This window comes from Etheostoma spectabile, chromosome 4, assembly GCF_008692095.1.
Source record: "Etheostoma spectabile isolate EspeVRDwgs_2016 chromosome 4, UIUC_Espe_1.0, whole genome shotgun sequence".
In the NCBI taxonomy this organism is placed as follows: Eukaryota; Metazoa; Chordata; class Actinopteri; order Perciformes; family Percidae; genus Etheostoma; species Etheostoma spectabile.
Window position 1 is genome coordinate 7,077,198 of NC_045736.1, and position 12,452 is coordinate 7,089,649.

At 40.2% G+C, this 12,452-nt stretch overlaps 1 protein-coding gene across 1 annotated transcript in view; it reads right to left on the reverse strand.

Annotated features, from left to right (window-relative positions):
* Positions 1-3,597: 3,597 nt before the first annotated feature.
* dusp7 (dual specificity phosphatase 7) overlaps positions 3,598-12,452 on the reverse strand; it is a 9,305-nt gene continuing 450 nt past the window's right edge. Inside the window, exons 1-3 of the mRNA XM_032512809.1 lie at positions 11,986-12,452; positions 10,019-10,447; positions 3,598-6,580 (exon numbers count right to left, since the gene is read on the reverse strand). The exon at positions 11,986-12,452 is cut by the window's right edge and continues 450 nt beyond it. Of these exons, the coding sequence (XP_032368700.1) occupies positions 6,264-6,580; positions 10,019-10,447; positions 11,986-12,391 (1,152 nt within the window). The 5' untranslated portion in view covers positions 12,392-12,452 and the 3' untranslated portion in view covers positions 3,598-6,263. The remainder of the gene's footprint in view (positions 6,581-10,018; positions 10,448-11,985) is intronic.

A 12,452-nucleotide genomic window follows, 5' to 3' on the forward strand; every position in this document is an offset into this window, starting at 1 on the left:
GCACCATGGCTTCTTCTAAGCAGTTGTCTAGAAAACTGAAACTGAAAAGCAGGAGAAGGCTATAAGAAGATAGCAAAACGTTTTCAGATGCCAATATCCTCTGTTTGGAATGTAATTAAGAAATGGCAGTCATCAGGAACAGTGGAAGTTAAAGCAAGATCTGGAAGACCAAGAAAAATATACGACAGAACAGCTCGCAGGATTGTGAGAAAAGCAAGTCAAAACCCACGTTTGACTGCACGATCCATCCAGAAAGACCTGGCAGACACTGGAGTTGTGGTACACCATTCCACTATAAAGAGATAATTGTACAAATATGGTCTTCATGGAAGAGTCATCAGAAGAAAACCTCTTCTACGTCCTCACCACAGAAATCCGCATTTAAAGTTTGCAAATGAACACATGGACAAGCCTGATGCATTGTGGAAACAAATTCTGTGGACAGATGAGGTTAAAATAGAACTTTTTGGCCGGAATAAGCAAAGGTACGTTTGGAAAAGAAAGGGCACAGAATTTAATGAAAAGAACCTCTGTCCAACTGTTAAGCATGGGGGTGAATCAATCATGCTTTGGGGTTGTCTTGCAGCCAGTGCCACAGGGAACATTTCACGAGTTGAAGGAAAAATGGATTAAATAAAATTTTAGCAAATTTTGGACGCTAACTTGATGCCATCTGTGAAAAAGCTGAAGTTAAAGAGAGTATGGCTCTAAACTGAAGGTTTTGCCATGGCCTTCACAATCTCCTGACCTCAACATAATTGAAAATCTATGGATAGACCTTAAAAGAGCAGTGTGTGACAGACAGCCCAGAAATCTCAAAGAACTGGAAGACTTTTGTAAGGAAGAATGGGCGAAGATACCTCAAACAAGAATTGAAAAACTCTTGGATGGCTACAAGAAGCGTTTTCAAGCTGTGATACTTGCCAAAGGGGGCAGTACAAGGTATTAACTCTGCAGGGTGCCCAATCGTTTGCAAACGCCCTTTTTTGTTTTCTGTTATTTTGAAAGTGTAAATGATGGAAATAAAATCAAACTTTTTGTGACATATAATATTAATGTCTAATCTGTCATTTAAAGCATTTTGGAGATTTTTCAATCTTTTCTTGGCTTCTTAATGCACATTAATACAAACTTTAACCTTGGATGCCCAAACTTTCAAACCCCACAATATATGTGCACAATAATTATGGCACTGCCAGCCATAGCGATCCTATGGCTTGACCACGTCAGTTGTAGCAGCAAAAAACAATTTTTTTCAGCTCTGCTGCAACTCTCAATTTACATTGTTTTGTGTAGCTCCGGTATGGCAACTTAGCTAAAACATATGTGTGGGAGGGCATGTTGTGCCGCTCATCCAGTGTATTTATCAAACCCATGAGCCCAGGCATGGTCCCCGTACTGAGGTGCATCAGAAACTCTGTTACTGCTAGAATAATTTCCACGTTATCTTCTGAAGTACGTTCATATGGACTTAGGATTTTCCTTACGTGGTCAGTGATCACTGCTGGGTGTTATTTCACTAAGTGAGGCACTGGTGTTTGGCTTTTTAGCTATGCAACTATAGTACATGGCTTTGTGGTATTTGTGGTGTTGCCCTGTGAGGAAGCAACGTTAGCAGGGCATGACAGCGCACTGCTGCAGAATGAAACCCTGATAAATCTGATTAATTTACTTATTATTCAAAGATGCACGAGCGCAGTTCCGGATGGTTCCGGCCAACTTTAACCCCTGGAAGAATGATTAGTAATGCTCCTTTAAAGTCCTCTCCGTGATGAAGCGCGTTTAAAGTAAAACCTGCTAAACCAATCAATCCAACAAATACTGTACCAAGGCAAATTCCATCTGCATGCATTGTAATTACTACTTAAAGTGATTTTTATGTAATTTTGTGGTAAGAAATAAAAAGGAGGCACGTTAAAGAAAAAAAATATTTCAATATTTATTTGCGGTATAAACATGTCTTGTGTTGTTTCCATATACTGTACAATACATAGGGTCAATCGTATTTCCTTCAGTAGACAGAAAGGTGAAACTGCCCCGGTTAACATGCCCCTTGTTTTTATACACAGACAGATTGCATCTTTTTTAAAAACTGTTTACAGCACAATACAAAACAGCTATCCAACGTGTGTTTGAAGCCGTAACACGATGCATTGTCAAAAAAATCCCTGAAAAATTCCTCACTGAGGTAACATTTTTAAAAATCACTCACTTTTTCTTTCACTTTGTATTTAATGCAACCACCTCTCTATCTACTTTTGCTCATTCACGTCTTTCCCTCCCGAGCACATTCTCTCAGATGTAGCTACAAGTTTAAGGACACAGAAACGGCCGTTCCAGTGATCTGGCAAATTTACAAACAGAGAAAAAGACTTTCTCTTTCATTGTTGAAGACAAAAAAAAAAACACACAAGAAAGCAGCTTGAAATCAACCATTTTCTTTGTAAATAGAAAAGCTCCGTACTGAAATATATTTCAATCCTAGGGTGCAAGTTATCAAGTCATTTTTCTTATTGTGTATTCTAAGTGGGATATGACTACAGAAGAAGGCCATGCAAGCATGGTAGTATTATCTTCATCTCTGATGCTATGATATGAGAGGAACTTTTGCATATAAATTCATAGCATCCATGTGCATATACATATACATAAATATATATATACACATATATATATATATATACATATATACATAAATATATATATATATATACACACATATATATATACACACACATATATACAGTATATATATATTTATATATATATACATAAATATATATATATACACACACACATATATATATATATATATATATATATATATATATATATATATACACACACACATATATATATATATATATATATATACATACACACTTAGGTATATGTTCATATTGAAAGGCCACAGGAATAGCATAGAGCACATCATATCAAAACAAGACGGAAAAAGACCTTGTAATTATTTAAGCTGGGTGACGTCTATTGTGAAACATAACTGGCATGCTGAACCACAGCTGTGGATGTGTGAAGCAGTGCTCATGTGCATGTGTGTTAGTGACGGCTTCTTTCAGGTTGGTAATGGGCACGCCAGCCCTACATTTTGGACACCCCAGGTGAAATGTTACTTCAGTCCATAAGCCATATCAAGCTGGATCTTGTATAGTTAGAATATTAGAATTAGATATAGTACAAAAGAAGAAGATTTAAAAAATGTTGAGGTCTTGGATATACAAAATACTGCAAAAAAAGTGTTTTTGATATATTGCAGAGTAACAAAGTGGACCTTGTGTGACCCATTACGGTAAAAAAAAAGACAGCTTTCTGTCTATTATTACCATGTTTTGATTCAAATAACAGATAAACAAACATTTAATTTTGTCTTTTTACACAATGTTTTTCTTTGAGATACAAAGTATTGAACAGTCAGCATTAGAAAGACGTTAGAAAGATAATATAAGGCCAGCTAGAACCAACCCTGTTCAGATTCAACTGCTGTCCCTTCTGAAACCCAGTTCTTTGTTTCTATTATGACCATGTCCACATCACCACACTCTAAACCCAAAACCTCTTCAGTTTCTGTCATGTTATGGCTCACGGTGCAGTTATAAGACTACTGTCAGTGCTAAATGTTATGTTATGTCTGCTGATCTTGTTCCGCGTTTTACATTTTTGTGAATGAAAGTGGTAGCCTTATAAAGCATTTGAAGCGTTGATTATGCTAATGAACACAACTCAGAAATGAGCACAGTCTCATGACCAAGTGGCACTAATCAGGTTGAAATGAGCGATTTACGACATGTTTGTGGAGTTACAAGCTGAATCTGACTCGTACATGCAAAAAGTATGATAGATTTAGAATAAGACTATGAAAATGATCTTGCATAACGCCCAGTGTTCCAACAGACATTGCCATAAGTCTAAGGGTACATATGTCCACAGGGACATTTTTTGACGTGAGGAATCGCCCACGCCTCCCAGCATTGGATGCTTACGGACTTGCCACTAGCAGTTATTAATTCTCTTCACACAAGCAAACAAAACTTGGAGAAACGCTTTTAACTGTGGGTTGTCTGCTCACGGACCAACGAGAATGCAAGAAGTAAACTATGCACTTCTGAATCTGTGTTCAATTTAGATCTACAGAGGTCAGTATTAAAGATTTTATGGAGTTTCAAGAGAAGGATATGTGTGATGGACGCCTCTGATTTGCATAAAGTAGCCTGGACCTGAAATTTGTGCAAATGAGGCGTGGGCTACTCGCCCTGTCTCTCAAAACTCGCGGAGGAAACGTACATTAATTGGAAAACTACCCCAGCATTTGTACGTTTTTGGACTCTTTCTAGTTTAGGTGCTTATGATGTGGACAGGTATTCAAAAAACTCTTTAACCACATGCTGTGTGCTGCTGTGTTCAGCAGCAACAGCAGTTAAAAAAACGGTCCTCATCATTCATCTTCCCACCTCGTAAAGCAACTTCCAACTTGTAGTTATGTCTACTGTTAGAGAGCATACAGTACCACAGCATGCTCAGGTATACAAAATAACATGGATCTGTTTACTATTAACTATATATTTATATCAAATCAGACAAACTTTTCTTTGACAAAATGGGTGATCCCTTTGCAGAGCGACCTTCCTTTTGTTTTCTCCAATGCAGTTAAGGGACGTGAAGCTATTGAAGTAGCTAAGTGCAGTCTGTATCTGAGGCCAGTCCCAGTCCACCTTAATCCCAACACCGAGAATAGGATACAATCCCTTGTCCTAGTCTCCAATTTTTGCATTTTTACCTAAAAGGGACCTAATATTGAGCAACTAATTCAACAACTTCTCCTTTGGCAAAAAGAAGTTTTGAGGCACTTCCTTGCCCAAGGTGAGCTAAAATAAGATGCCCAAAAAAGGTTAACACTGCCTAAGCATCCATCAGACCTGTGAGAATCCAGTTTGGCAAAACATGGTCGGACAATATGCTGTGATGAAATAGTAAAGTTTCAAACTGAAATGAAACAACTAAACTAACCAAAACAGCTGGTGAGAAAACTAGTCCTTCACATAAGGCAACAGGATGAATGGTCATATGGAAGTAGAAACTGAGAAACAGTTGGCCAAATGTGAATTCTACAGTATCTTTGCCCATATCTAACCCCAATGCCCTAGTTCTACCCCGCTGCTTGTATTTTCCCTTAACCTGACCCTCTAACCCCTTAACCTCGTCCTATGTTCGGCCCCCCCCCTCCACTCCACTGTGCAGCTGTCGGGACTCGTCGCAGCCTGGGACTGGCCTCTCCGCTCCTCTTCTCTGAATGTCTCTTTATCTGCCTGCTTGCAGCACTGGCTCCATGTGCCAACAAGTCAATGGCTACACCACTGTGCAAACTGCATTAGGTCATTACAAACCCAAAAGAAATGCAAAACTTTAAAAAAAGACAACTAGGAATAATGTTCCTCTTTGTTGGCGTTGCCACACCCATTCCCCTTCTTTAGTTTTACAATCTCTTAAACCATGGTTGGATTGGATAGGTACGATTTCTATGTGTATATATTTATATAAGGAATAGATTTGTGCGTAAATGTACACAAACACATACAAAACTGCATATAGACATACTGAGTTTGTTAAGGATTGCCCACACATTTTCTAATATGTACGTTAACAGACATTCAGTACAAACATACATACTTTGTTTGTGTATGTGTGTGTGTGTTAATTCCTTGGTTTGTTAAACTCTTCATTCAGTAGAGTGAGATTTCCTACAAGGAAATCCCAGATTTTCCACTTGGCACCACTTAGCTCGGCCTCAAGAGCCGAGACAGAAAGACAGAAAGGATGTTGTTGTCTCATAAGTCAAGCGCTGTAGATATTTCCTATCTTTGTATGAAGCTGTCTGTCCTGCTGCGTCTTTCGCTCAGTTTCTCAGTTAGGTAAGTCTCCTCCGTTCTGCGTGAGAAGACAAGTTGATCTGGGTTCTTACCTGCCTTGATTTCAACTCAAGGAGGACGCCATCGTAAACCCATCTCTCAGTTCTCCCTCTGGGTTAAAAAAAAGTCCCTTTTTTTAACTACTATGTAGTTAAAATGTGGCATCTGTGACCTCCCCTACCCCTCCGACGCTGCTTCGGCCCAGGCTCTCAGACAACAAGCCTCACAAGGCTAAAACATTCATTAAAACTGGCTGCTTCCCTCCAGTGCAGCCGCTTGTTACCTTGGTAACAACACCACCTTTAAACCCCCCCAAAAAAGGGACAGTCCCCCCTCTTATTTTCATGTGGACTCCAGCGTGTCCAGTTGAAACACATTGTGATTGGTGGGGGTGGTGAAGAAAAGCTGGTCGTGCGTCGGGGAGGTCGAGTGGTTATCGCAGGGGCTGTTGAGGCCCAGCGTCCTCTCAAAGTCCAGGAGCTGGCCCATGAAGTTGAAGTTTGGGGAAATGTTCGATTTTTTCCGCTTGACGAAATCGTACGCGTCGTTGAGCGACAGGTTGAGCTTCTGCATCAGGTAAGCCACTGTGACGGTCACCGAGCGGCTGATCCCGGCCAGACAGTGCACCAGGATGCCGCACTTCTTTGAGCGTGCCTCGTCTGCGGCGGAGAGGGGGAAAGACGAGAAGAGGACAGCGTGAGAGAGGACTAGATTAAAACCTGTGCTTCATCTTCATGTTATGAATAAGACAGAAGCAAAACATTGCATGTCTCCTTCAAAAACAATCCAAAGCATGCTGTAGGTTTTGTGCAAAAAATAAAATGCCTATGTATTTTTCATGGCAATTTGAGAGACATTTAAGACATGCGTTTTTATAAATTTAGGAAATGAGATCATTTTCCACTAATGCAGTGAGCCCTTCACATGAGAGATAAACACAATATCCAGGGAGCACCTGTGGTTGAATAGTCCCAGCAGTGCTTCCACTCCTCCGTCTGCGTATATTTTTTCATTTTCTTTCTCTGCTGTGTGGATGTGCTTATGAATTGAGATACATTACTATGTTACCGTGTTCTAATTGTTTGTACGTATGTTATATGCTCGGGTAAATGGCATTTTATTAGGGCGTGTTTAATGATGATTTTGCTGCTGTTTTATTTACAGTATATAGTGCAAGCAGTTATTTATGCAAAAGGCTCTGAAAACCTATTTTGTTGATACGCTTGTTACTATGAGCGATGGGATCCTACATAAACACAATCTTCTGCCAAAGTTGGGACGGTTTTGGTTTCACACAACATATTTCTTATTTTTCCCACTGGTTTGGAGTTGGCAGGGCTCAGATGGAAAAACATGATGCCACAACCGTCTATGATCAGACCTGAGGGGTTTCAGTGTGAAACCTAATAAATACTACCTAGGAATATTTGTTTAATAACTTTAAATGCGATTCATGCTTATTAAGGCATGACTCTTTAATTTTGTAAAAAAGGATTATGGCTTACAGCCAAGTTTTCAGGCACTTTAAAGCAATGGGCTGAGTTCCACATTTCTTTACAAAATTCTTCACGTGTCAGACAAAAATCTATAACTCAAACAATAAAATATTTAGTTCATATTTAATTACAACTAAATTAGAATCATTTGTGCAACAAAAATTGATGAGAACAATATAGACTTTATAAGGATATTACACATTATATAATCACAATACAACTCCACTGAAAGTCACCAATCCAGCATAACGCCGGCGTATTCCAAGTCGAAACACGGGAGCTGAGAATTTGATCTTTCTTTTTATATTTTAAATCCAGAATGACCTTTCTCAATGTCTGTAGAAAAACCTGAATAGAAAAACATCTTACATTATTAACAGGCTACATTCGCCCACCTTCTATCAGTTTCCAGCCTTTGCACTTGCATCACTTCAGGCCATTAGGGCCAGAGTTAAGTGCTTCTTTCCTTTCTTCCTCTTCTTTCTCTCTCCTATTCTTTCCTTCATCTCTATCTCGTCCTCTCCTCACTCTCTCGACCTGCATCTCTTGTTGTAGGATTAGGGTCAGTCGGCTCACAAGCTCAGGCTGCCAAGTGGATACCGAATCAAATTTATATGTGATGTGTGCTCACTTTCCACAACTATTTGAGACTCAGATTTCAAATAAGTAACCAGTGGTTAATCTGTTCTGAACACTGTGCAGACGTGTGCAGTATCACTTTATTTGTGCTTTATACATGATAATGCTAGAATTGTCCATTTATCATGCTGTTAAAATGCCAGAAAGCATCAAATTCCTCCATCTCCAGACGTTCACACAGTAATTTCAGATATTTAAGGAATCCGCAGTATGAAAGCGAACACTGCAAGGTCACATCTGGGTCCCCCTCTCAGCCAGAGCCTCTCCCCTTTACCCATAATTACCCTGCTGTTACTAAAAAAACCTGATGTAATCCCTGCACATTACTGCCAGCCAGACAGCAATATTTAACATCAGCATGACACAAATGTGCCATGACCTCTGGCTCTGGCATATGTCACACTTCTCCCACCTAAGCTGAAACCTTAGTCGTAAAAAAGAAAGAAAAATGTCGGGGGTCTGGACAATTTAATACAAATACAAAGGCTCTTTTCCTCATTCTCTGGGAATAAAGTCAGAGGGAATGAAGGAAATTATGGGAAATACTGAAAATGAGACAAGATGAGGGGCTTTCATTCTTGTGGCTTCAGTATGAACCCATTCTCAAAAATCTATTTCCATGTTTTATTCAAACCTTTGCTTTATATTTCTGTGATATTACATTTATAATCAGGAATAGTAAAATACAGCCAACTCGTCTAAATACAGCTCACCAAAGCAATTTTTAAAGGCCCTGACACACCAATCGGATTATCAGCTGTCGTGACTTGGAGTCTGTTTGGTGTGTTCCGTGCCGTTGACAGTCGGAGGAGCCGTCGGCTTTAATTTGGGCCGATTTGACTTGTTGAATTGGGCCAGTGGGCAGTCGGACTCAACGACCAATCTGATTGGTGGAGAGCTAACCCGGAAATGACGAGTGGGATGAGCGCGACGAACGCCTCTCAAAATCTGACAGAAATCTGACAAAACTCTTTCAAACTGAACAGACTGATATGATTGTATTCTGAACGAGCCACCATTATGGTCGGCTTTGAAATTCGAGCGAAGCCAGACCCACGTGACACGTTTATCATTTACGGTTTCCATTTTTTGGCCGACTATACAGATTAGTGGCACCTGCTATGGAGACGTAATATGTCTTGTGCACGTGCAGAACGTACGACAAGTCGGCGTCTCTTTGGTCTGTTCTGAGGGACTTTTTGGATCGATGGGAGCCAAATGATCTGTCTGACTGCCTTTTCTGCCAACGGTTGGCCGTTGCGTTGGTGTGTCAGAGCCTTAAGAGAATATCCAACTAATCCAGTTTTAAAGTATTTCCACAAAACCTATTATATAGCAGAAAGAAGATTTTTTTTGACATGATATATGATTTAAATCTAGGATAAATGTAGGCAAAGAGAGTCCTAAAGGATACACTTAACAACACTAGTGTTGAAGCAATTGATTGATTAATTGACCATTTAAATAATTTTTTATTTAGCAAAAACCTTACTGGCAAAATGTCAAATATAAATATTTGTCGCTTATTTTAGTTATGATATGTTATGATATGTTATGATAGTAAAGTGAATATTTTTGGGTTTTAAACTGGGAATTTGAAGATGTCAACTTGGCCTTTGGAAGACTGTTAAGAGCATTTGTCACTATTTTCGGACTTTTATAAGTTGATTGATCAATTGCTGGACAGAAATACATTCGCCAATTCTTTTGATTATCATTTATCATTTTTGAAGCAAAAACACACAGTGTTTGCTGGTTTCGGCTTTTTTCGCTTCTTTTCTTTGTCACGTATGATAGTTTGGGTTTAGAACTGTTAGTCATACAAAACAAGCAATTTGAAGAGGCCCCCTTGGACAAATAGGTAATGAAATTAATGGTTACACTGCTGTTACCAAAAAGATCTGTTGTAAAATAACAGAACCCACACAGAGACATAAACTGAGTAGTGTCCTCTTCACTTACCAATGAATGAAATGGCCTCGGGGAAAAACTGAGAGAGGTTCTGGCTCCAGTGATCAGAGATGGGGATCTGTTTGTACTTGAAGTCCCCTTCGTGTTCGAACATGTTGGGCAGGTTGGGCGTCACGTTGAGGATGTACTTGATGTCGTACTTGCTGAGCACATCCAGGTTGGCGGAGTCTTTGGCACAGCCCAGGTAAAGGTACGGCAGGATCTGGACGGGAAACGCCGGCTGGTTGTTGGGCAGCGGGCTGCCCTCTGACTCTGTGGCGCTGCCCGGCTCGCGGTCAGATTCCCCGTCTGAGCAGTCAGAGCTGATGCGGAGTCCTCCCAGACCGAGGACGGAGGCTGGTGGGGAGCTGCTGGGACACGAGCAGTCCAAATTTGTCTCGCAGTGCTCGGGATACTCCGACTGGAATTTGTTGAAGCCCCCTGGAGGACAAGGAAAAGAACAGAATGAACATTAGGATAAAACCAAGTAAAGCATTTTACTGGTATAAACAAAATGTGCCCCGGTTGTGTAATACAACATCTGCAACATGGCAGCTCAATGTCAAGTCTACATGCAACAGGAGGTGGATGATAAACCTGAATGACAAGACATTTTTTATTAATTCATTTTAAAATAAAAAAATTAAATAGATGAAGAACTGTTTTTAATTTTACAAAAAAAACGATTTTAAAACGGAAAAAATAGTTTTAAAATAGGTACCAGTATATCATAATAAGGCTTTATACACAAATAATAAAAACGAAATATAATTGATTTTTGTGACAATGCAGTTATTTCAGTCATACCATCTTTTCATGCACCAATACATTACTTATCAACGTGCCAGATAACAGAAAAATAACGTGTTAATTACGTCATTATGACTAAGTAAACAGGCCGGACAGATGTGCTCCATTGAGAAAAGCTGAGTCCTGGGAGGAATGAGCAGCAGCTCTGCTGTTAACACTCACTACTCAGCTCAGTGGACTTTTTGTGAATGGCAGCTCGGCTTGTGAGTCCAGTAAAACAGTTCTTTGATTTTTAATAAATCAAATTGGCCGGCTACATCCACATATTTGATGCAACCACATTTTCAACATGTTCTACCCGTGCCTGACTGTACTATCTTTTATTTTCCTACTGGAGGATTATTCAGAGTTCTCCTTGTTTCTCTGCTCATTCATGAAAAAAACGCCAGTCTTTCCCTGAAGGAACACAACATGGCGGGGCCATTTTTGCACCATTTAATTGAAAACGTATTTGATCCAGCACTATATATTGAGACATTGTTGAATGCTTCTTTAGATCAGCCTATAATTTAAGAGAGTAGGCTATGTCCTAATAAGAATAAAAACGACAATCAATTATCTTAAGGGAATGACCTGCTCTGTCAAAGTTCATTACATATACATAGCCTACTGTACATAATGAACTTTGACAGAACAGTGCAGCTTTGCGTTTTACATTGCGTAATAACAGTAGCCCAACAATATGCTTTGTTATAATAAACAAAACTGGCTCATTATAGGTCAAAATTAATAAATAAGACACCAACTTTAGTCTGTTGTCGGATAATAACAGCAGGATTTATTTTAAGTGTCGCTAAATACCCACAATCTATTCAACGATCTATAATAACGAGTATGTATAACACGAGTGGCTTAATCACATGTGAAAATGTTGTTTCCCCATTCAAAATTTTATATTGTCCCAAGCGGTTCGGTCCAGATAGGCTACGCCACAGAGCCAGAAACAGGATAAAACACGGACACACAAATCCCAGTTAAATCATCAGACTTCTCGTTGTTAGCGTTAACTGTTTACTATTTGGTGACACCTTCAAGAACAGCTGCATACCATGCCTCATTGGAACAGTCGCAGTTAGTTAATTAAAAAACGTGTCCGTTTTATGAATTGAAGGAACAACAATAACAACAACACAGAAGAAGCTTTTGGATTTAAAGCCGGCTGCTCTTACCCTCCAGGTAGAAAGCCTTACACCCGTCGTCCCGCAGTTTCTGCAGCAGCAGCCCCAGCACGGAGCTCCCAATCCCGGACTCCTGCCGCTCCGAGGTCGCCTCGTCGTAAAGAACCACCACGTCCGTCTTGCACCGCTTGACAAATTTCTCCTTATCCTCGTTGTTGGGGATGATGGAGCGGATGGGGAGGTTGCCCTTCTTCAACCTCCGGAGCATGAGGCCCGGGATGGCCAGGTTGATGGCCGACTCGACGTGCGAGGACTCGTACAGCTCATGGGCTCTGCAGTCCAGCAGCAGCAGAGAGCCGGCCCCGGACTCCAGCTCCTCCTGCAGCCACTCCACGCTCTTACTCGACATCATCAAAGTCACGATCACAGAGCCGCTGAACACATGGTTAATTTTCATCAGGGAGACGTTAATCCGCCTGTCCGCTGGTGTGGCATGAAAAACAACACGGCAACAGAAT